Source organism: Loxodonta africana, chromosome 5 (assembly GCF_030014295.1).
Source record: "Loxodonta africana isolate mLoxAfr1 chromosome 5, mLoxAfr1.hap2, whole genome shotgun sequence".
In the NCBI taxonomy this organism is placed as follows: Eukaryota; Metazoa; Chordata; class Mammalia; order Proboscidea; family Elephantidae; genus Loxodonta; species Loxodonta africana.
The window spans coordinates 84403775-84426181 of record NC_087346.1 but is presented as its reverse complement, the minus strand read 5'-3'; the positions used below and the strand labels follow the sequence as shown (position 1 = coordinate 84426181).

Here is a 22407-nt window from a genome sequence, read left to right as displayed (position 1 = left end):
AAGTACTGATGAGAACAAAGCTGGATTAGGTATAGAGTAAAATTTGTCCATGGCTGAGAATAATTAGCTCAGATTTTTTTTTTTTTTTTAATTTAAGGAATCCCTTATGTTCTGAGCGAAGAATTAGAGCTGGTGGACAGGTTTCTTGGAAAGGGCAATACTCAAACATCTCTGATAACAAACCCTTTGAGGGCAAAGAGGGAAGTGCGAGGGAAGGAAAGAAATGGAATATACTATTTTGCCCGTGTTGCATGTGTCTGGACTGTTTGATTCCAATTAAGACCTAAGAAGATATAAATCTGCGACTGGTTTGGAATTTTGGGGTGGAAACATCCTGGAACTGAGGTTGTTTGATAAATCCTGTATCCCGGAAAGGGTTACAGCCTGGGAAAGAGTTGTCATTCCAGAAGTCTTGCCTGTTACTTGGTGAAACTGAGGCTTGAGAGTCCTATGGACAAATAAAATCTGCTAATTCTGGGTTTAATTCTAGCTTTGTCATCTTTTTTCCCTTTGTGTGTGCGCTTTTTTCTTCTCATTTTTTGGCCACCTGCGTGTACCTATACTGTTCTAGGTGTTAACAGATAACGGGAATAAAAATGGACAAAATGGGAATTATTCTAACATAGCAAAAATTATTGATAATTAGTTTTGATTTAAATTAAAAAGGGGCAGCTCTGTAAGAAGGAATAACAGTCACTCAAGATTTTATTGGAGCCCTGAAGGTGCAGTGGTTAAGAGCTACGGCTGCTAACCAAAAGGTTGGCAGTTTGACTCCACCGGCTGATCCTTAGAAACCCTGTGGGGCGCTTCTAGTCTATCCTATAGAGTCACTATGATTTGGAATCGACTCAGCGGCAACAGGTTTGGTTATTGTTGAGATTTTAGATTTGCATACAAAGTCCCAAAGATCTATCAATATTAGCGCAGCTGTCCACAGAAGCAAGAGGGCCAAGTCATGAATACCTTAGCTTAATGATGTATCTTCTTTAAAATTGTGCTTTCTGAGGTGGAATAAACAATTATAGAAATGCATGGATACATGGGCTAGTACACATGCACATAGTTGTCCACTGAGAACGCAGAAGCAATGACATTGCCAACAGCCAGCTCTTGATTTCTACTATCATTCTCCAGTAAAAGGAACCAGGGCTCCTTGGCAAAATGGCTGATTCTCAGTCTGGGGCATGTATGTAGTGACAGAAAGGAAGTGGTCTAAAAACAAAAGGATGAGAGCATGTCAAAGGGACACAGGCAACTAAAAGAGCTACCAATCGCCAAAGCTGGAACAATCTGAGCCAGAAAATACTGCATGATGATAACCCAACGTATAAATGTCCATGAGTCCATACTGATACACAGGTTTGGATAAATGAGGAAGAAGTGAAATCTCACAAAATTCCCAATAATTTATGTAGATACTCTGCTTCAAGGAGAGAGTGTAACTCCCCACCTCGTAAGTGTGGGTTGTGTTTAATAACCTGGTTCCCAAGAGTAGACTATGGAAAGGAAAAGAAAATTTTTTTTTACAAGAGAAATCTGGCAAACGCTATCCTGGCCAGGTGATATAAGTTAACACCATCAGCGGAAGGTCATGCTGATTGCACACACCCTTCATCTGTGATGAGCACGGCACTTTATTTACCCTTGTAGCCTTCCTCCCAAAGACCCATAATCATCAGAAAAGTGATGTTTTACAAAATACCTGAACAGTACTCCTTAAAACTGTCAAGATGATGAAAAACGATGAAAGCCTGAGAAACTGAGGTCATCAAAAACAACAGCTGAGGTGGTTTAGGGAGACATGAGGACTAAATATAATGTGGGATCCTGAAACATTAGAGGGGGGAAAAATTAAAATCTGAATAAAAGGTGGCACTTATTTAATAGTGTACCAATGTTTGTCCCTTAGTTGTGACAACTTGTAGTGCAGTAATGTAGGATGTCGACAACATGGAAACTGGGTGTCATGTATGTTGGAACTCTACTTTCACAACTTTTCTGTACATCTAAACTTATTCTGAAGCTTTATTTAAATTAAAAAATTGTGCTTTCATTCATAAAACTTATAGGTCTAAATGGAACCTAGCTGAACTCCATAAATGAGAGTTTGAGTTATTTCCAGATAGCATCTGAGGATTTTTCCAGGGTAGATAAGCTGATGCTGTGCTATGTGAAGGCCTGTGGTTCATTATTTATAGGCAAATTATAAAACATGAAGGGAATTTAACCACACTGCAAAAGGTTTGTCCTAATGATTACAAAGTTGCATTCAGGGCCACTGTCCATTACAACCTCATTTCACCCTTGTTCAAACAGTAAATGCAGGCCTTTTTTAAATAATTATATTTCAGAAGTAAATAGCTCTTTTGATTTATAGTCTAGTATTTTTTTCAAATAAATTAGCCCAATATATCCACAAATGTTCTCCCAGGTCAAATTTAATGATTTTCAGATGTTTGCTGGCTTGGAAATTATAAATTATTGAGGTGTTCTATTAACACTCCTGAGGAAAAAGTTCATTTTGTCCTAACTACTACTACTCTTGTATAAAAATTTTTGCAAGCATGTCAATCTACCAAATCAGAAACCAAGTGTTGACAATTTATACACCTAAAATAAAACTTCAAAGAATCTGTTATCTTGAAATACAATTTAAAAACAAAACCAGTAGCCAGTTGTAAGCACTGCTGAGGGTGTCAAATTCCTAAGAGTTAATTACAAGTTACCCCAGAGTCAATTCCAACTCATGGTGACCCCACGTGTTGATTATCACTACAGTATCATTTGTATTCCGCCATGCTTTCTTGAGGGAGCATGAAATGGACAGAATTATAGCCAGCTTTTTATCAGTAACTGTGAATAACTCAGTATAGCTCTTGGGTCTTTATTTCCCAATGTCACTGTCAAGTGGCAGGGAGAGAGATTCAGAGCCTCTTTCCTTCAGTTAGAAACATGCGTTTTTGAGATGACAAGTCTTTGAATATGCTTATGAAATTTCACCTGTAAACTTCAAATTTAGTCTGTGGATCATTTGAGAAGTTAATTTATATTCTTATGCGTATCCTGATTGTAAAATTAGGTAGTAGTAGTAGCAGAAACAGTATTAGCATCGTCTGAACCTAACTCCAAGTGGGATAACGCAAATCAAGATTAGCCCAAGGCTGAGCCCTGTGAGGTGGAGGTCAGACATACCTCCACCTAACCTTTCTTACCAATTCTGACACCAGCCATCCCTCTCACAGCACTGTCTTCTACTTTTCTGGGTTCATAATCCATTGCAGTGGCCACACAGAATTCACATACCATACCTGTAGTTAAGTGGTTTATTAAGGAAGTTAACAAGGTACAACTAAGGATCAAGATCAGGCAACAAAACCCTGGATCAGGAAGCATGTGGGCAGTCTCTCCTTCAGTGCAGGACTTTTCTCAGCTCCCGTTAGCTGTGCAGGACTCCTCTTGGCCCTGCCATTGCTTGCTGCCAGCTCTGCCACTGGCCCCTTCCAGGCCTGTTGCCATCTTCAGTGTTAGTCATTGACCTGTGTTACAGTTCATTTTGAAGGTTCCCTGCTTCCTCTCTACTTCTCTCTTCTTTCTTCCTTCTGCTTCTTCCTGCTTCTTGCTATCAGAAAAACTGATAGAAACTATGTGCTTGGCTGCTTATATACACAACTCCCTGTCAAATTCAAGGCATAGCCCCTCCCACTGAGGGCCACAAATTTACCAATCCCTTCTCAGTAGGCCACAGACACTTCATTTGCATAGTAGGCTACAACTCACCTCATCTGCACAGTCTATTGACCAATCCCTGCAAGGTGCACACCAATCACAAGGCAGGTTGCAGCCCAGGACCAGACAAAAAGTATCAGACCAAGCTGTTTACAACTTACCTAGGAAATGCCAATCAATATGGCAAAAGTAACAAACCCTCTAGGGTAGAAAGCTAGGGCAAAGGTAACTCCTCAGAGCCTTGGAGAAAAATCTCTCAAGCTGTTTTCCCTAAGAATCAAGACAAAAGGCCATATAAAAGAACTCATTTCACCACCCTGATCTTTGTCACTTTCACTGAGTTACTGACTGGTCTATCCATATTCTAGAGTCTAGGCTATACACTTTCATTCTTATTATTAGGTGCTTTCAAAATCATTTTACTGAGATGTCCTAATTCTGGCACAAACCCCTGAAGCCATAAAAGAAGACTTACAATTCAGCCACATAAAAATAACTTCTGCCATAATAAGCCAAGTAAAGAGACAGATGACAAACTGAGAGGGAACTATTTAAAGCTCACTGCAGGAATAAAGGGCTCCTGCACATTAGTTAATAAGACCAAATCCAGTAGAAAAATGGGCAATAATATCACAGGCAATCAAAATTCAGATTGTGAAACTTAAATCTTATTTCTTCAACAAAAAACAAGAAGGAAAAAGAAACATGAGGGGAAACCTACACAGTAAGAGAAAGAAGAAACAGGCCCTTCACTAAGGAAGATATCTGAATGGCTAATAAGCCTTACGAAAAAGTGACTGACAACATTAAACACCAGGGAAATTTAAATTAAACCTATGAGATACCACTACACACAGAACAGCTAAAATTAAAGACTGACAACGCCAAATGTTGATGAGGAGGTGGACCTACTGGAACTCACATTGTTTGTGGGAACGTAAAACAGGATGACCAGTAGGGGAAAACCCGAACCCAGTGGGGGAAAGGGTATGTCAATTTCTAGTAATTACAAATATACCAACCCTATAGCTCAGGATATTTTACTCCTATGTACTTGCCCAAAAGAAATTAAGATGTATGTCCACAAAAAGGCTTGCACAAGATGTTCATATCAGCTTTATTCATGAAAGCCAAAAACTAAACACAACCCAACTGTCCGTTACAGGTGAAAGGTTAAACCCTGGCATACAGTGGACTACTACTCATCAATGAAGAGGGACAACAGCTGAAACACAATCTTAAAACATGCTGAGTCAAAGAAACCTTACATAAGATTATATACTGTATGGTTCCATTTATATGAAGTTCTAGGATAGGCGAAACTAGTCTGTGGTGAACTAAATCAAATCCTAATGATGGCTGCCTGTGAGAGAAGGCAGAGGTGACAGGGGAAGTCCAAGAACTGACTAGATGAAGAAATGTTCTGATGTGACAGAAATGTTCTATAGATTGCTAGGGATTTGGGTTACACAGTGCATGGTACACTTAATGTTTCTTTCTTTACCTCACTATAAATTTCACCTCAAGGTGGGGGGAAAAAAAACTCTCCGGTTAATGATAAACTGAAAAGGTTGAGAGTCAAGTATAAATGTCTACAAGTTAGAAATGCATAAGGAAAAAGATAGATTGACAGATGGACACATGATAAACAGAGCAAAATGTTTACTATAGGATCTAAATAGTGGGTATAGCGCTGTCTGTAATTCATTTTTTCTGTAATGCCTGAAATTTTTTATATGAAAGTGTTGCAGGGAAAAAAAGGCAGCATAAAGTGACCATTTGACATGTGTAGACCATTATTTGGATCCTCATTCAAATACACTTAAAAATAATGACATTTCAGATATTTGATAAGAAATTATTAGTATTTTCAAGAACGAGAGTATTTTTAAAGTTTTTTTTTTCAAGAGATGCATACTGAAATATTTACTCATAAAAATAATGCTAGCTCCAGATTTGCTTTAAACTTAATATGGGGGGACATAGATGAAACACGACTGACTGTGAGTTGACAGTGATTGATGGTTATATGGGGAGGTTTGTTACACGTTTCTGTTTTTGTGTTCTGTAATTTTACAGAATTTTTTAAAAGGAAAAGAAAAATAGAGGGTATGGAGACAGTTCACAGAAAAGGAAACCCAAAAGCTCTTAAACATGAAACGATGCTACCTCATAAGAAAATACTTTTAAAAGAAAATGAAAAAAAAAACCTATCACATTGACAAACAAAAGACTGATATATATTAATGGCAAGGCTGTGGGGAAACAGACATTGCTGGGGCAAACTGTGGAAGCTATAAACAATTTAAAGTATAAATTTAATTTTAGACATAAATTACAAATGCACATACTCTGACCACTTCAAGGAATTTATCCTACAGAGAATTTTATATATGTACGAAATATATATTAGGTTTATACAAGCTAATTCATTTCAACATTAAAATAGCAAGATTGGGAACAATTTACATATTCATCTGTCAGGGACACACTAAAATTACATACATCCATACTATACAATCATTAAAAAAGCATGAGGAAAGATTTTATATAACTGCTATGGAATGATTTTTTTTTTTCTTTTTTTATGGAATGATGTTTAGGATATATTAAATGAAAAGAAACAATGTAGAAAACAGCATATATAATATGCTGTAATTTATATTAAAAATGAAAATATATCTTAATATTTTCTTATATATATACACTAAATATCTCGAAATTTGAATCAGAAACTGACAGGGATGCCTGAGAAGGGGAACTGAGTGGCTGATATAAAGGACAGCGGGGAGACTTTTCAAGTATACCCCTTTGAATCTCTTTAATTTTATTTTCTTCAAAAAATAAAATATGGACAATTTTTAAATTGCCCCACTATTTTTGTATCAAGGCTTAAGAATCAGACTAAACCTTCCTACAGACTTCAGAGATTATTTTTTAATCTGGTAAATTCAGAGGAAAAATGTATTTCTACTACATTAGAGCAATTTGCTTTTTTCAAGGCCCCTGGAACTAGCGCCTGCCTCTGCTTTGCTTACTCTACAGTGCAAAGATCTACCTCCTGAATGTGCATCCTTTCACATACTTCAGGGGAAACGCTCAACACAACGGAGTGTGTTTAATGATAAGACGAACAGGATGTAACCTGGAGAAAAATAAATCTCCCAACGAGAATCTGCTGAGATCCTTTAGGGCAAAAAATGGTTAACAGCAGCATGTTTACTAATAAGCAGTCAAACCATAAAATTGTCACCTACATGAAAGTAGCTTTCTTAGTCTTTCTCCTCCCCACACTGCAGAAGTAGTGAGGACAACTTAGAGCCTTCCACCCTAAAGCAGGCTCTGTCTCCTATCTGGCTGAAGCTTTGGTCACTCAGGCATAGAGGGACACTCTGGATTCCTGTTTCTATTTCATTTTCTGGTATCGGTGAATATATTAAACCAGCTTACAATCTTCAGCCATTTCCTCCTTGATATGTACATTTGTTAGCAGCATTCTCTCTTGTAATTCCTTGAGAAATAGCTAGGCCAAAGCAGGATATAGGTACCCTGGATATACAGTCCAGCCTCCCCATTATTTTTGATAGCTTGATCACAAAGATTACGAAGACATAAGGAACCCAAATAGAATTGGGAGATTCACTGTCATTAATTCCTTCAATAGCAAATGGTGCTGCACACCCCAGTTTTATCAACTAAACCCACTAGGGAGAGAAAAACACATCTTCTGATTTGACAGAAACAAAAGATTACTCTTTTATTGCATTATGTACTTTTCTACCTCTCTCCTCTAGTAGTATCTGCCTTCTCAGCAATCATTCCTTTACTAAATTATGAACAGTAACTAAAGGGAGTAAAGTATATGAATTCATAATACAACTTCCTAGGAACCAGCCACCTTTAGAACTGAGAACTCAGCCACTAGCATAGCATGAAGTTATATCCCTTCAAGCTTACCTATCACACAGCATTTTAATACTTCTGCCCTTATTCTTTTCCCAGAGAAAATGAATTTAAAATAATTGCAAATGAATTAATTCCTCACCAATCCCACTCCCACAGGGCCTTAAAGATTTTTTCCACAGTAAATCAGATACCTACTACTTAAGGAAGAGAAATAAATCACATTTTAATATATCATACAACTATGGACACCAGTTCTCAAAACTCAGTACACTCAACCATATATAAACACATTACCATCTAAGGAAGATATTAAGCTGGTTAATTAAACTGTGTTCTTACAGATAATTAAAAAAACCACACACATAACTGAAAATTAACCATTATTAACCATTTATGTTAATATACCTGGACTTGATGTAATAAAAATATATTCAATTGACTCACACACTCCAATAATAAATACTCTTAAGTAATTCTTCACCCTAAAACAAGCCTTCATTTATTGACTACTTACAGTACAGTGATTTCCTATCTTAACTGGTAATCAAAGGTGGTAACGTATTAAGTGAGAGAAGACAATCTCTCTTTCGGATGTCATCTCTCAGAAATCTGGGCTAATTTAGTTTTAAGAACTAAAGTTGCATCTCCCGGTAACTACATGGCAGTTGTTACCCTGAGAAGAGAACAAGGCAAAGAAAGTATACAGGACTTTAATTCTCCTAGACAGGTGCACATTACGTTAGTTTATTAATGACTATGTTTTGAAGTCAGCCATTTTGATCCAATATTTAAATAACAAGCTGTTTAACATTAAAGCAGAAGGTACGGCCACAATGTGACAGAAATACAGCTTTACCCGTAAACCCTCCACACAATTACACATTAAATGTTATTTTTATTTAAGCAAGGCACCCCTACCTGTTCTAAAATGTGGGATGTGCTACCCCATTGACAAAGCAAATGAGATTTAGATTTTTTCCTATCTAGAGCTGGTTTAAATCCAAGTGAAGCCATTAATGTCCTTACCAGTCTGGACTGTTCTGACATGTCACTTCGCAGTTTTGAGACAAACACATCCTTAACGCCTACCCAAAATTACAAAAAAAAAAGGAGGGGCGGGGGTAAAGTCGGGCATTTCAGACAGCTTTTGAGACTAGTATTTCCTGCTTAAGTAGACAGGCTCTGGTGTTAAATGCCTAGCATAAGGTTTAGGAAGCCAAAATGTTTCTAAAGGCACAAAACTCTACCAAATTATTGTCATTTACACTTATTAACCTCTGGCATTTTTGTTTTGATTCATTTTAATTCCTACCCTTATCTAAATAATGATATACGCTTAAAATCATGCCCACCACCAAGCCACACTAGTCCAAAGGTTGGAAACCTTTCCTCACTTTGGCGTTTGGTTAAAATAAATCATCAGTATTTTATTCCATGAGACTCTGCAAACCAAGAGCTTTAAGTCAGATCTCTCAATTCATAGGCAAAGAACAATACTTTGAATAGATTATGCTTCAAATGGGCGAAGGGTTTTAAAGGACCGTGCTAAATAAAAATATGTAGTCTTCACACTGGGTAATATCCTCTATGAAAACTGATCACATAAAATAAAGACCAGGTTTTTAAATCACATCCTAGACAGTTTAAACAAAAATTTAAATTTGTAGTTTATTTCATAATCCCAAACTGAACCTTTCCTTTCCCTTTCTAAACAGTCCACTACGGAATTTCTCTTAGAAGCAATTAACCCAAAACCCCAAAATTCTTTCTCTAGCAGTTGCTGCTAATACACCGGAACCTTGTATCCACGTCCAAGAAAGATGTGCAAATGACACGCTTCTTGCTTCATCCTGGAAATAAAACAAAAATATGTACATTTCCACAAAATGAAAAAAAGATTGCCCATATTCCCATGCCATCTAAAATTACAAATCCAGTTTGTTTTTTTTTTTTTAATTTAGTGCAAGTTATCTGAAAAATTAATTAAAGTTAAGGTAAGGAAAATCAGTTAACACATTTAATGTTTATATTCTGGTATGAAAATAGTAGATTTTCAGAGTTGAACACAGAATATATTTTAAATAGATTTTAGATGATATAAATATTTAACATCACGGGATTGTGGGACTTTATAAAACTTCTCATATCCAAAAATAGCCTATGACCTGAATGTAGTATAGAATGCCCCCATGTTTTCAATAAAGAAATCATTAGTTAAGTGTCTCAAAAGAATGCACCACTACAGGTAGAGAAAATGATTACAATATAAAATATTAAAAGATTTTATGGGGGAAAAAAGACACCATTTAACATTTAGTCAAGGGAAGGCATGTCAAGACATGTTTAGCAAATTTTTCACATTTAACACTATGAACCTATGTACTTCCTAGGACCATTTCCTTAATACCATTTTAGGAAAAGAAATACCCTGGTTTTGAACATATTATTTTTAAACATTTTTAAAGTATCTTAGAACAAAAAAAATGGATTTAAACTTTAGTCAGAAGAAAAGCGTGAGGCAGATTTTCAGTGTATTATCACTTATAACTAATAAAGGTGAAAAAATTCTTAGGCACATTAACATGATGAATGCTGGGAATGATGCAGAAAGATTCTACATGAGGATAATGATCTAAAGCACTATACCATCATACTGAATTCTATTTCCCAGGTGAGTTTTCATTCCTTATATTGATGCTTCAATTATGATTAATTTTAACTTTATAAAAAAAGAAAATGGCTTCTATAATATTACCCATTATTGAGTTAAGTATTATTAATTTATCAACTGGAAATGATGTGCATATTTACACCTCTTACATTTACCTTATCTGGAGTCCCTGAAAGTCTTATTTTCCTTTTGGACATGAATTCAGGAACAGTTCAATATACCTATGGTCTGAGGATGAAAAACAAACAAGTTAGTTTTAAAAAGATGAAAGTCAGAAGAACACTGGAACCACCATTTTTCTCATAGCTGAGACAGCAAGTCAAATCCTTTGCCCCTTTCATTCCTTAACTAAAAAGAATAAAATACACCTACCTAACTCTGGATAGAAATATGCAGGATAATTTACAGACAAATAAATTAATGCTTTTCATGACAATATAGCATTTTACCCTCTTTACATTTAATTTAGTATTATGAAAAAGAGTACAATCTTTGCAGGGCAAACTTCTAGGCAAACCCTAAAGCAAGTAAAGGTAAAGCAAAGACAGGCATCAGAAATGACATTTATGACATACCAAATGACATTTGGTATTTAGGAGAAATGGATTCCTCTCTAGTAATAACTGCTCTGTGATCAACATCCTCCGAGTCTCAGTTTCCCAAATTAAAAAATGAATGAGTTGAGCCAATTTATTCTAAAAGTAAGCTTCCTTACTTTGAACACTAAACCCACACTGTATTATTTGGCAGCTATAAAATCCTATCCTTTCTCAACCTTAAAATGCAATAAAAATCCACATTTTTCAGCCTCCGAAAACGGAGGTTGTGGGCAGCACTTACGAACATGAGACCGATCTTTGAGCATAGCTGCAACAGCATCCTCGTGGGTACTGAAGTGCACATCAGCTTCCCCAGTGGCCTTCCCACTGGAACTGTATTCCATGGTGATTCTAACAGGCTTCAGCGGAGCAAAAAACTAAAGAATGAACAAAGGAAGCCAAAAGGAACATAATGGAACTAGATCCACATTCTGCAAGTCTAGCGGCTTTGCATTTTTTCTCTGACTTTGATTCATGCACCTGATAAATCTGTTTTCAGGAAATCTCCTTAAGCAACAAAGTAATTACATATTTACTGTGCCTTCTGTCTTTTCCAAATTTGCCTAAACTCAAGGTTACATTTCAAATATTTGCTCACAGAAAACTAAAAGCCATAAGTATAATCACTATACGAACGCTTCTCAGACTTTTTTTAAACCAGGGACCAATTTTCTTATTCCTCCCATATACCTCCTTCCCTGTTTCTAAAGACTGTCCCTCATATATACTTCAGTTCTTAATCATTTTTTTTCACCACTTTTAATCAGAAATGTACCTCATAATCAGTTTCTTACCAGCACTACATTAACAGAGCTTCCACACTAATTTATAATCATTTCAAACCAAAGCAACAGAACAGAATGCAATACTTTCATGTGACAGTACAGCCCTCGCCTGGGTAAAGATATGATTCCTATTAGGCCTTCTAAAATAATGAATGTAGCTTTGAGGTCCCATCATTAACCGAAGACTGGATTGCAAACTAAATATATACTCTCAAGTTCATAAATCAACTAAGGTATTAAAGGACTTTGTTGTTGTTTTTTCATTTCATACTCTATTATAAAAGAAAAATATATTTAAAATTCCTTTTGTTAAAAATTAAGGACAGTCTAATAGACAGTCTAATGAAAGTTCTAGACTTGGTATTTAGGAGAAATGGATTCTTCTCTAGTAACAGCTGCTCTGTGATCAACACCCTGAGTCTCAGTTTCTGAAGTCAAAAAATGAATGAGTTAAATCAACTTATTCTAAAAGCAAGCTTCCATACTTTGAACACTAGACCCACACCGTATCATTTGGCAGCTATAAAATCCTTTCCTTTCTTAACCTTAAAATGTGATAAAAATCCATTTTTCGGCTACAGAAAATGAAACAAGCCTCCAGAATCACGCTGATGCCATCTTAATAGATTCTCCAGAAATACTGTATTTTCTTCTCTACCTTTCCCGAATTAACTGAGGCTCAATATTAGAACTTTTGTTGAAGCCTACTGAGATTGGATAGTATCTTACTGCCACACACGTTTATAATGTCTTGGGCATTAGCTTGGAAAGGCAATCCTCTCATATGGACAAAATGTACTGAAGGCGTAGCTCCAAAATCAACAGCCTCTGGAAGCTTCTCTGACATCTCCTTAGGCAATTCTGAAAGGTAGAACGAAAGTACGTAAGAACTTCAAAAGGTTATTAACAGGTTATAATTAGGTATGGCCTTTATGTCAAAATCCTCAATCCCTCTCGAACTATCTCGAACTATTAGGGAAGCCAAAATGACCTGAAATTTCTGGCATCTAACAAGTTATCACCTGACCACCTCGTATCGCTGACTGTCTCAAACCATTACCAAATTAAGAATGCATTTTTTTGAAAACACAGCAGAGAAAGTAAAATGATTATGAACAAAACCATAAAAGCAAGAGAAACTTTCCGGGTTATAGGTACTGAAAAAAAGAATACTCTGACAGGATAATCCCAGTACACCAGTTAAAAAAGGATTTATCAAATTCCAAGGATTGCAAATGTTGTTTTGAGGTTAGGACTCAAAAGGGTAATTAAATCCAGAGGCAAATAAGAGCCCTTACTTCAGTAAATATTCCTCTTTTCTACCTAAATCTTTCTCCACCTTAAAGTTTACTTCCTTTGATTATATTTGTACTACTCAGCTTTTGATAAAGAATCTACAAAAATAACTAAATTAAGAAGTCTAACAAAAAAATTAAGTCCTTCTGAAAATATTCAAAGGACACACTACACTAAAAAAAAAAAATTGCCATCAAGTCAATTCAGACTCATGGCAACCCCATGTGCAGAGCAGAACTGTGCTCCATGGGGTTTTCAAAGCTATGGCTTTTCAGAAGCACATCACCAAGCCTTTCTTCCAAGGTGTCTCTGGGTGAGTTCAAACCGCTGACTTTTCAGTTCGCAGTCAAGTGCTTAACCATTTGCACCACCCAGGGGCTGCCATACTACACTCAAAGACACATTAAATCATTCTTTGCAACTCAGTTCCCTTTTCCTATATTACAGTTTCATACAAAATGGTCCTAAAAAAATCACTGTAACAAAATTCAAAATATACAAGATAGACCCAATGAGCCTCATGAAGAGGCAAAGGCAAATTACCCAGTAAGCAAGGCATGCACGGGCTTACTTGTGCTTACTTACTCATCTGAAGTGGACAATTTCACATGGGTGGGTGTACTACACATTAGTTAACAAGCACAGAGAAGCCCATAGTAAACAAGCACAGGGAAGCCCGGGCGTACCTTGCTTACTGGGTAACCCGTCCCTGAGAAGAGGCACATCCTTACCTATTTCCTTTTCACTTTCAAAAGTTGTCATGGCTGGAATATCCTCATTTACTTCATGCTCTTCAAAGACCATTTCTGGCTCAGTTATATACTTAGCAGTAGGAGAAGATGCCATTTTCTTTCCCTTGTGAGAACCAACATGTGTCCGAACTTCATTCCTTCTGCTGGGAAATATCTCTATATATCTATGTCAAAGCAAAAGCGAAAAGGCACAAATGATACAAAGTAACTTTGAACCCATTTAAAACAAACATGATTATGTTAAAATGCCAACAGCTTATGAAACACAGATGTCCAAAGATAACAGGTAGGGGGAGAAGAACAGACATAAATATTGCCTATAAAAAAGTATTCTCATTAGCCACTGATTTAATCCCCACCCCCAAGATAACAGTTCTCTTCATATACATTTAACAGTACTCTCTACCCTGTTTTTCTTCATAAAGGCAATTACGCTAATGCTAACCATGTGCATAGAACAGAATTAACCTAGTAAGAGGGGGTTTTTCTTTTTACAGTTGGTTAACAATTACTTGAAGCCCTGTAGTTCAATTCCGTGGAAATTAATCACAGCCATTTAAGATGTTAAACGTCACAGTATTTGAAGAGCTAACTTTCCAAAACTTTACTAAGCGTCTGATAAGAATTCAAGACATGTCAATTCTATCTTAGTGGTAGTGAGACTATTAAATCCAAGTTTCTGACATCAGTTTCTAACCGCTTCTTCTTCTCCAAACTAGGTCATTGAGTTGTAACAGTGGTTTTTATTTTCAGACCTAGAAAGATTAGATGGAAACCACTTCTTAATTTATTAAAAGGTATGTGTACACTACCTTAATGTTCATACATAAAAAGAGAACACCAATGGTTCCAAAATATAATATGAAGAGTGCTGGAATAAGGTCGGGGGGGCGGGGGGCGTGCTTTGCATAAGCTTTCTTCATCTAAAAAAATCCAATGAAGATCTTTTAACCAGTTTTATAAATAGATCCCAAAACACACTGGTATTAAAGTGGAACCTTTTTTTTTTTTTAAAAAAACTTCAAAAAAAGGATCTGAAAAAAGACCAATAAGCAATAAAACACTGATGTCAAATTTGACACTATTTTCACTGCACCTCCAAAGTCAGAGTTAAAATGAGCCCATCCATCATTACATGCATCCTGATGTGATGTGGTATGCAGTATTACCCACAGAATATCCTTACCAAAACATTAACCTGAACCAATTCAAAACTTTAGCTCTGACTTCCAGTTTCCAGGAAATAATAAAAGATAATGGAACAAGTCAGATGACACCAAAAGGAAGCAATAAGACAAATACAGAAAGTGAGACACTATACAGAAGTGATTAGATTTCTTCAAAAGTCAGTGGCATTAAAAAGCAAGAAGAAATAAAAATAAAGGCAAAGAGGATTTACTCTTATTTAAGAGAACTGAAGACGTAACAATCAAATGCTACATTTAGATCTTGCCTGGATTCCTGTTCAAACCAACCAACTGTAAAAAGGCATTCTGGGGATAATTGGTAAAATGGGAGTATGGACAGGCATCAATACTGTTAATGCTAATTTTGTTAGATGTGGTAACGATACTGTGATTATATAAGTTTTATTTTTAAGCTGTATACTGGGAAACAGATGAAAGAAATATAAAATGTTAATAATTTGTTCATCTAAGTGATAAGCTCATCATATTACTTTACTATTTTGTATTTGGAAACTTTTACAGTCACATTACAATACATTCATCAAAATGACCTGATGTGTGATACTTCCATGTTATTACGATCTGCTTCACTCACCGGTTACCAATTTCTTCCCTGTGTTTCAACAGGGCTTGGTTGGCCATTTCTGGTTCTTCAAACTGCACATAGGCTTCCCCTGTTTTTCTTCTCCCTCTGTAGTCCATGACAAAAGTAATGTCTACTATATTCAGTCCTAGGACACAAAAAATTATTACAAATCAGTGTTGCCAACAGGAGCTTTCTCCCCCTCAGTATTAACACATTCATTCAGTAATAATAAAATTTTTACTGTTTCGCCCATCCCAAAGCTGATACATGCCTAATGAGGTGAAAATTATCAGGCAGCCAGAAGTATACTACACACCTATATTTCCAGAATGAACATAATGTTTAGGGTCCAAGCGGCCCATCTAAAACACAGGACCCTTACCTTTTCTTTTTTTTGTCATTAGGTATATAACAAGGAACAATAGAAAGTTAGACTAAGATCACTATTAATGGTGCATATTTTATAGCTACAAATTGGATAATAATAAATTGTTACTGCCTTAGACAAATATGATCAGTGTTACGAGGAAAACAGTTTCTTCAATAGCAAAAGAAACCCACACGGAACAGTTCTGAAATCTGACCTCCTCCAAAGACCTGCCAGACAGATCAAAGCTTGTATATAATCTATAATACTGAACATTTGAATCAGAGCTCTCCTCTAAAGAACCTAACGTAACGTATGCTATTACCTAGAAATGGGTCATCTAAGGTATAGAAAAAGAAAATAATGGGGGGATAAAAAAATATGAGGTCCCCAACATGTATAACTGAAAAGCACCTGCAAAGAAGTCTACAATGTCTTTCTCATTGCAACTATAAGGAAGTCCTCTCAAACGAACCACGCCATCATTTACCACAGGTGAAGCTTTGACCTGCAGGCTCTTCATTAAGGCATCCACATCTTCATTGTTTATCTCATATACTATAAGGAAAAAAGCAAAAAAGGTATGCAAAAACCCCAACAAAGACCCTAATTAAAATGTATATATATATCACCACTTGATAGGCTATCAAAGCATTCCTAACTAGTATTTTTAATTTTTATGTTACTTTTCAGAAAAAAATAACAAATGACATTTACTATTTACTGTGTGACTGGCATAACTCATTTAATTCTCATAACTAGCAAGATAAGCTTGGTCAACATGCTCATTTTATAGATAAAAAACTGAGATTCTCTCTCTGTGCTTTTTCACAAGTTGTAAAATGGCAGTCCTCCTAATATCTATCTACTTCACTATTGTCAGTGACCAAGTGAACACGCCCTTACAGAAGCATGAAGTGCTGATGCAACGATCCCGAAAAGCCAGAATCTGGCTTCACATACCTTCCACATACCGCTGACCCATGTACATGCGGTGCTTTCCTAAGGCTTTCTGCACATCCTGCTGGGATTCCATTTCAATTAAGGCATCACCCCTTCGTTTCCCATCTCTATTTAAGAGGAAATGTATTCCGTTCTCACCATTGCGGATTCTGCAGTCTAAATATATGAGTAAAATCAATTAAGAACAGAAATCAAACTTTTCGCTCAATTATTAGTCACTAAGAACGCAATTTTCCAGCAGGAAAACAAAGCATGAACCAAAATGCCTGTCGTATTTTTTTACACAAACCCCCATCACTGAAGCCATCCAGATGCTAATGAGGTGGTAGTCTCTAAAATGATCCGAGTGTAAAAGATAAGCAAACCTTAACACTTAAGCTTATGATCCCCTGGCCTTTAAATAGCAAATCAGAGTAAGCCCATCACAAAATTCATTACATCCATCCCAATGTTTCCACGACTAGTTTCAAATCAATTAAGGAATTAAGATATGGTTAGGTTTAGTCACAAGTTTCTTCCTTTGTTAAAAATCATACCTGTAAGTATTCCAAGTATTTCCCACAAGAATAATTTTGCTACCATAATTTAACTTTTCCCCCTTTTCTTTACCAAGGAAAGACATCTCTTATAATGGAAGTTGAAGGTGTAAGTAGTTTTATAAAATGCTTGACCTGTACAATGATTATGCCCATTAACATAATTAATATAGTCAGTTAAATCCTTTTTCAACATTTTAAGGCAGCATATTCTAAAGCTTTTTATGAGGAAAATTGAAAAATTAATTAAATTAAAAAATCATAATCAGATATAAAAAACTAACCACAGACTGGTAACCCTTCCAAAGGGCGCTTCATTACTTGACACAGAATGAATCTGTACTCTAAATGTATGTATTACACAAAGAGCTAATCTTAACCCCGTATTTCCACTAACAGGTTCAGCTTTTTCATACATACATATTAAAACTTCAAAGAAAACTGGTTTCATACTACATAATTTTAACATTAAATACTTTTGTTGCATTCAAAGTCTTTAAGTCTGGTATATCACAAATGGTACTGCATGTGGCATCACTTGGTATGAACATGTAAGCAGCTAGAATGAGACATTTCCCAATAATCAAACAGTATATCTATAGCGTAGCCTGACGTGGATTTTGTAGGACTGCCTTTTACTCAGAAAAAATCACATATTTAAAGCATACACAAAATATACCTGAGAAAAAATTAAGCACATCTTCCACAGTACATGACCAGGGCAATCCTTGAGCTCGAATGAGATAAACGTCATCTACTTCCTCTCCTAAGTTGGACGTAGCCAGCTCATACTCATGGAGTGGTGGAGGAAGGTGTTCCAGGTAGGTGGTTTTGCACTCCTTCCAAGATAAATGAAGAACTGTAAAAGCATTTCTTTGACAACCTGGAGAACATTTATTTCGATGAACTAATGCTCTAAATATTATTCTTACAAAAGAAAACAAACCCGATGCTGCCGAGTAGATTCTGATTCATGACGACCCAACATGTCCCAGAATATAACTGCTACATAAGGTTTTCTTGGCTGTAATCTTTACGGACGCAGATCTCCAGGCCTTTCTTCCACAGTGCCACTGAGTAGGTTCAAACTATTATTTCAGAGGCAAGAAGTAAACTTCACAAATCTAACTCGTCCTGTTTTGGCCTAGATTGTACATCATAAATCAACATGCAGGTATATCCTAACAGTTTGGCAGGACATAAATTTTATACAGGGTTTGCATTCACCAGCCCCAAAATAACACCTAACAATAATGTTTAGTTAAGACAATACAAGAAGCGGTCCCTTCAATCTGACAAATATTTGAGTGCCTTACATAGATAAGTACACATTAGGCCATAAACTCAGAGTTTACCATCTAGAATAAGACTGGAATGGTACAAAACGCTTTAAGTGTTAAGTACTATGAAACCCGTTGCCATCGAGTCGATTCCGACTCATAGGAACCCTACAGGATACATGAGAACTGCCCCACAGGGTTTCCAAGGAAGGGCTGGTGGATTCAAACTGCTGACCTTTTGGTTAGCAGCAGAGCTCTTGAACAGTGTGCCTGCCACCAGAGCTCCACAAAGTACTATTAAAAAAACCAAACCCGTTGCCATTAAGTCAATTCCGACTCAAAGCAACCCCATAGGACAGGGTAGAACTGGCCCATAGGGTTTCTAAGGAGAGGCTCGTAGATTCGAACTACCGACCTTTTGGTTAGCAGCCATAGCTCTTAACCACTACACCACCAGGGCTCACAGGAGTTCAAAACAGAACATTAATAGAAGAAATCAGGACATGAGATGGGCCCTGAAGGAAGGATAGAATTCTGACAGGGGTATATAAAGGATAAGGCATTCCAGCTTGAGAGATGAGGGGAAGAAGCCATATACATAGGCCCACTTGGAAAACATTAATCCCAGTTGGCTAAACTGGAGGGTACAACTAGGAGCCAAAGAAGATGAGCTGGCAAAAAGAATTTGGTCCCATGTAGCAGGGGGCCTTGAGTGTTAAGCTAAATGTGTGTTCTTAACTTGGTAGGCAAAGGACAGTGGGTAAATCAACAAGACAGCAGACTGCCTTGGAAATATTAAGCTGTCAGGCAGTATTATCAGACCACCTGAATAAGAGAAAGATCATAAACCGACTTTAACAGCAATGTGAGGTAAGAGGAATCTGAGCCATACTTAAAAGAATTCTATTTACAGAGCTAAGCAAACACTGGATTTAATAAGAATCCAACAAGCACTACAACCTGGGAAGACAACTCAGACCGTTTTAACACTTGCACCTTATTGAGCTTAAGACAGAAATGCTACATTCCTTTGTACCCTCTTCCATCAGTTTCATGAACTTACATGCAATTTTAAGGAGTCAATAAATCTACGCCTATAGCACAGCGTCTAACATGTAACAGATGCTCAACAAATGATACTTTTATAGCAAATTTCACAGCAAAAAAAAAAAAAAAAAAAGCAACTTTCCCCCATTTTCCCGGAATTCTATAAGTGTCACAAGCTTTTACAGAAAGGGGTAGAAAAAAGTATTGGGCCAAGATTCAAATCAATCAGCTCAGCCACTGGCAGACAGTAGCCGTGCTGATTAGCCTCCCTGTATCCTTAAGTTCAAGAAGCACAAAATGAATTAAGATAAATATGAGTCAAGGCATCAGGAGCTGGGTAGTCAAAAAACGTGCAGACACTTCTCAGATGCCACGTAAACAGCAGAGGAGAAAGCTTCATACAAGGCAAAAAAATATTTGCAATCTGAGTTCTTGGAATACACACTAATTTTAAAATAAGGAAAAAAAAAAAAAAGAGAGAGAACATTGTAGATTCACACCTGGGTCCCCAAACTGTGGCCTCAGCCCTAAACGCTCCTTCCTTCGCCCTTCCCCCGCCCCCACATATCGGTCTCCAAACTGTTCTTCCCTATCAGAGGAAGCGGTGGTGCAGAGGTGACCTTCAGTAAACTGGGGCAGCCGGCCTTTCCCTGGGGACACGGGGTAGCTGGGCGCGCTGGGGACGCACCTCCTTCCCCACGAACCCAGCCCACGCACTATGTGCGCGAACCTTCGTCTCCACGGCTGACCGCGAGGCGCGCCGAAGCCGCCGAGGCCTACTGCTCTTGCTGCACGCAAACTCCCAACCCTCCGCGGGGTCTGGCCTCCCAACTTCACAGCCACCGGGCGGGGAGCGAGAAGAAGGCAGGGCGGGGGCGTCAACAGCCTCAAAAACCTACCATGGGCCCGGCGGGAAACAAGGCCTCAACATTCACCCCCAGCCACACTTACACTGCCCAACCGATCAGAGACTCGAGGGGAGAACAAAACAAGGAGAAAACCCGAGGCCTGGAAGAGCGTCCCTTGTTCCGGGGCCCAATAGGAGGACAGGGCGGGCGGGGAGGCGGGTGTGCGGCGCTTGCAGTGGCCCCCCGAGCGCGCCCGCGAGGCGCAAGCGGAGGGGCGCGGGGGCGCGTGCGCGCGGCCGAGACGGGGTCCCGCGCGCGGCCCTTGGCGGCGCCCACGTACCTGGCTGTAGCTTCGCGCCGGGGCCGCAGCCGCGGCTGCCGCCGCCGCCAGCGACTGCGGTACCAGAGGAGCGCGCAGGGCCGGATAGGAGGCGGCAGCCGCGGCAGCGGCAGAGGCGGCCGCGGGAGGAGGCCCCGCCAGCCTCCCGGCGGGCGCAGGCCCAGTATAGAGGCTCCGCGTCTGGGAGGCGGCAGCCGCGGCGGCCCCGAGCAACAGGAGCAGACGGCGGCGGCCCGAGACGCCCGAAGGGAAGGAGCCGGCGGCCGAATAGAAGGGCAGGCAGGCGGCGCCGGTTCGCCGACAGCTGCTGCAGTTACAGCCGCAGCCCCGGAGCAGCGCCCCGAGCACCCAGCGCGTCCCGGCCATGGACTCCGGAGGCGGCGTGGGGCCTAGAGGCGGCTGCGAGTGCAGCGTGAGCGGGGAGGAAACGGAATCCAGGGTCGGGGAGGGGGAGCCAGGGACATGCGCCGCGGGCACGCGGGGCCGCGGTGAGTCGCGAGGTGGTGGAGAGGCGCGGCTCCGCCTTTCTCCGCCCTCGGGGCGGGGCCGCCAGTCCCAGGCACGACCACCCTGCTGTTCTTTCACTCGGTGCAAACTAAGGCCCGAAGAGGACAAGGCGGAGGCCTTCCTGCTCTGGGTAGAGCCTTAACCTGCCGTACCGGGCTTCTGACGCTCTGCATCGTTCCCCCGAAACGCGTGACGTGAATGGCAAAAGGGCATCTTCTGGAAAAAGACGTTGGGGCAATACCAAAGGAGATTTAGTACCCCTAAGTCTGAAAAATGTGCTAAAAGCCAGCTTTCTTTGTTTTAAAATGAGATTTATAGATACTTATTTTCTTTTTTTTATTCTATGCTGATAATACATACAGCAAAGATAAAGCCTCCCTTTAATGAGACTGTGTATTCATAAATGGGCAGGCAGAGGTTTGTGAAAATAAGAACGGAAATTCTTAGAGTAAAAACATGGAAAAAGCTAAAATATATTTTTTTAACTTTGTAATAGTGGAAAAGTTCAAAAATAGAAGAGTGTAGTGACCTTCCAGAACTTCAGAAACTATCAACATTTATAGTCTTTTTCATTTATCCCAACCCCCGCTCCCCAACACACACACACAGTTTTTTCTTTGCTGAAGTATTTTAAAACAAACCACAAGGATCATGTCATTGGCCCTTTTTGGTATCTTAAACTGATAATGACTTAAAAAACATTCCATGCCATTCTAATAAGTTGTTTTTGAGATTATCCGGTTTAAAGTTTGACTTGTTCACCCTGACCTAAGCCTCTGGAGGGTGAAAAATTGAAAGTTGAAGTCCATCCAAAAGCACCTGAGTGGAAAAGCCTGGCAGTCTGCTTCCAAAAATCAGCCACTGAAAACCGTATGGGGTCGTCAGGAGTTGGAATCAATCCCCTGGACAGAAACTGGTACATTAGGCAAAGGAAAGCTCAGTGTTTTTCAGAAAACTTTTTTCCCACCCAAAAAGCAAAGAACAGAAAAATCTTACTAGGTTGGCTCTAAA

General features: G+C 38.6%; 1 protein-coding gene across 3 annotated transcripts; it reads right to left on the bottom strand.

Moving 5' to 3' along the window:
• Positions 1–42: 42 nt before the first annotated feature.
• GRSF1 (G-rich RNA sequence binding factor 1) lies at positions 43–21270 on the bottom strand. Of its 3 annotated transcripts, none has more exons than XM_003414162.4 (10): positions 20890–21270; positions 18054–18213; positions 16839–16994; positions 16290–16433; positions 15518–15653; positions 13715–13899; positions 12427–12548; positions 11144–11279; positions 10459–10531; positions 43–9482 (listed from the first exon to the last, which is right to left on the bottom strand). In XM_003414162.4, exons 1-9 carry the CDS (start codon positions 21253–21255, stop codon positions 10482–10484), a joined length of 1455 nt encoding a protein of 484 aa, XP_003414210.1. In that variant the 5' UTR covers positions 21256–21270; the 3' UTR covers positions 43–9482; positions 10459–10481. The 3 variants fall into 3 exon arrangements, with proteins under 3 accessions (XP_003414210.1, XP_023409135.1, XP_010592452.1); XM_023553367.2 differs by lacking the exon at positions 20890–21270 and adding an exon at positions 20601–20737; XM_010594150.3 differs by lacking the exon at positions 20890–21270 and adding an exon at positions 18321–19796.
• Positions 21271–22407: the final 1137 nt, after the last annotated feature.

What these genes read in the sequence shown, in the direction of transcription:
- GRSF1 (XM_003414162.4), bottom strand. Translation starts at nt 21,255, where the DNA reads ATGGCCGGGACGCGCTGGGTGCTCGGGGCGCTGCTCCGGGGCTGCGGC. An exon ending in TGTGCTTAATTTTTTCTCAG is followed by an intron (nt 16,995 to 18,053) that starts GTATATTTTGTG and finishes TCATATATTTAG; the next exon opens with ACTGCAGAATCCGCAATGGT. An exon ending in ATGCCCAAGACATTATAAAC is followed by an intron (nt 11,280 to 12,426) that starts GTGTGTGGCAGT and finishes TTCATTCTTTAG; the next exon opens with TTTTTTGCTCCGCTGAAGCC.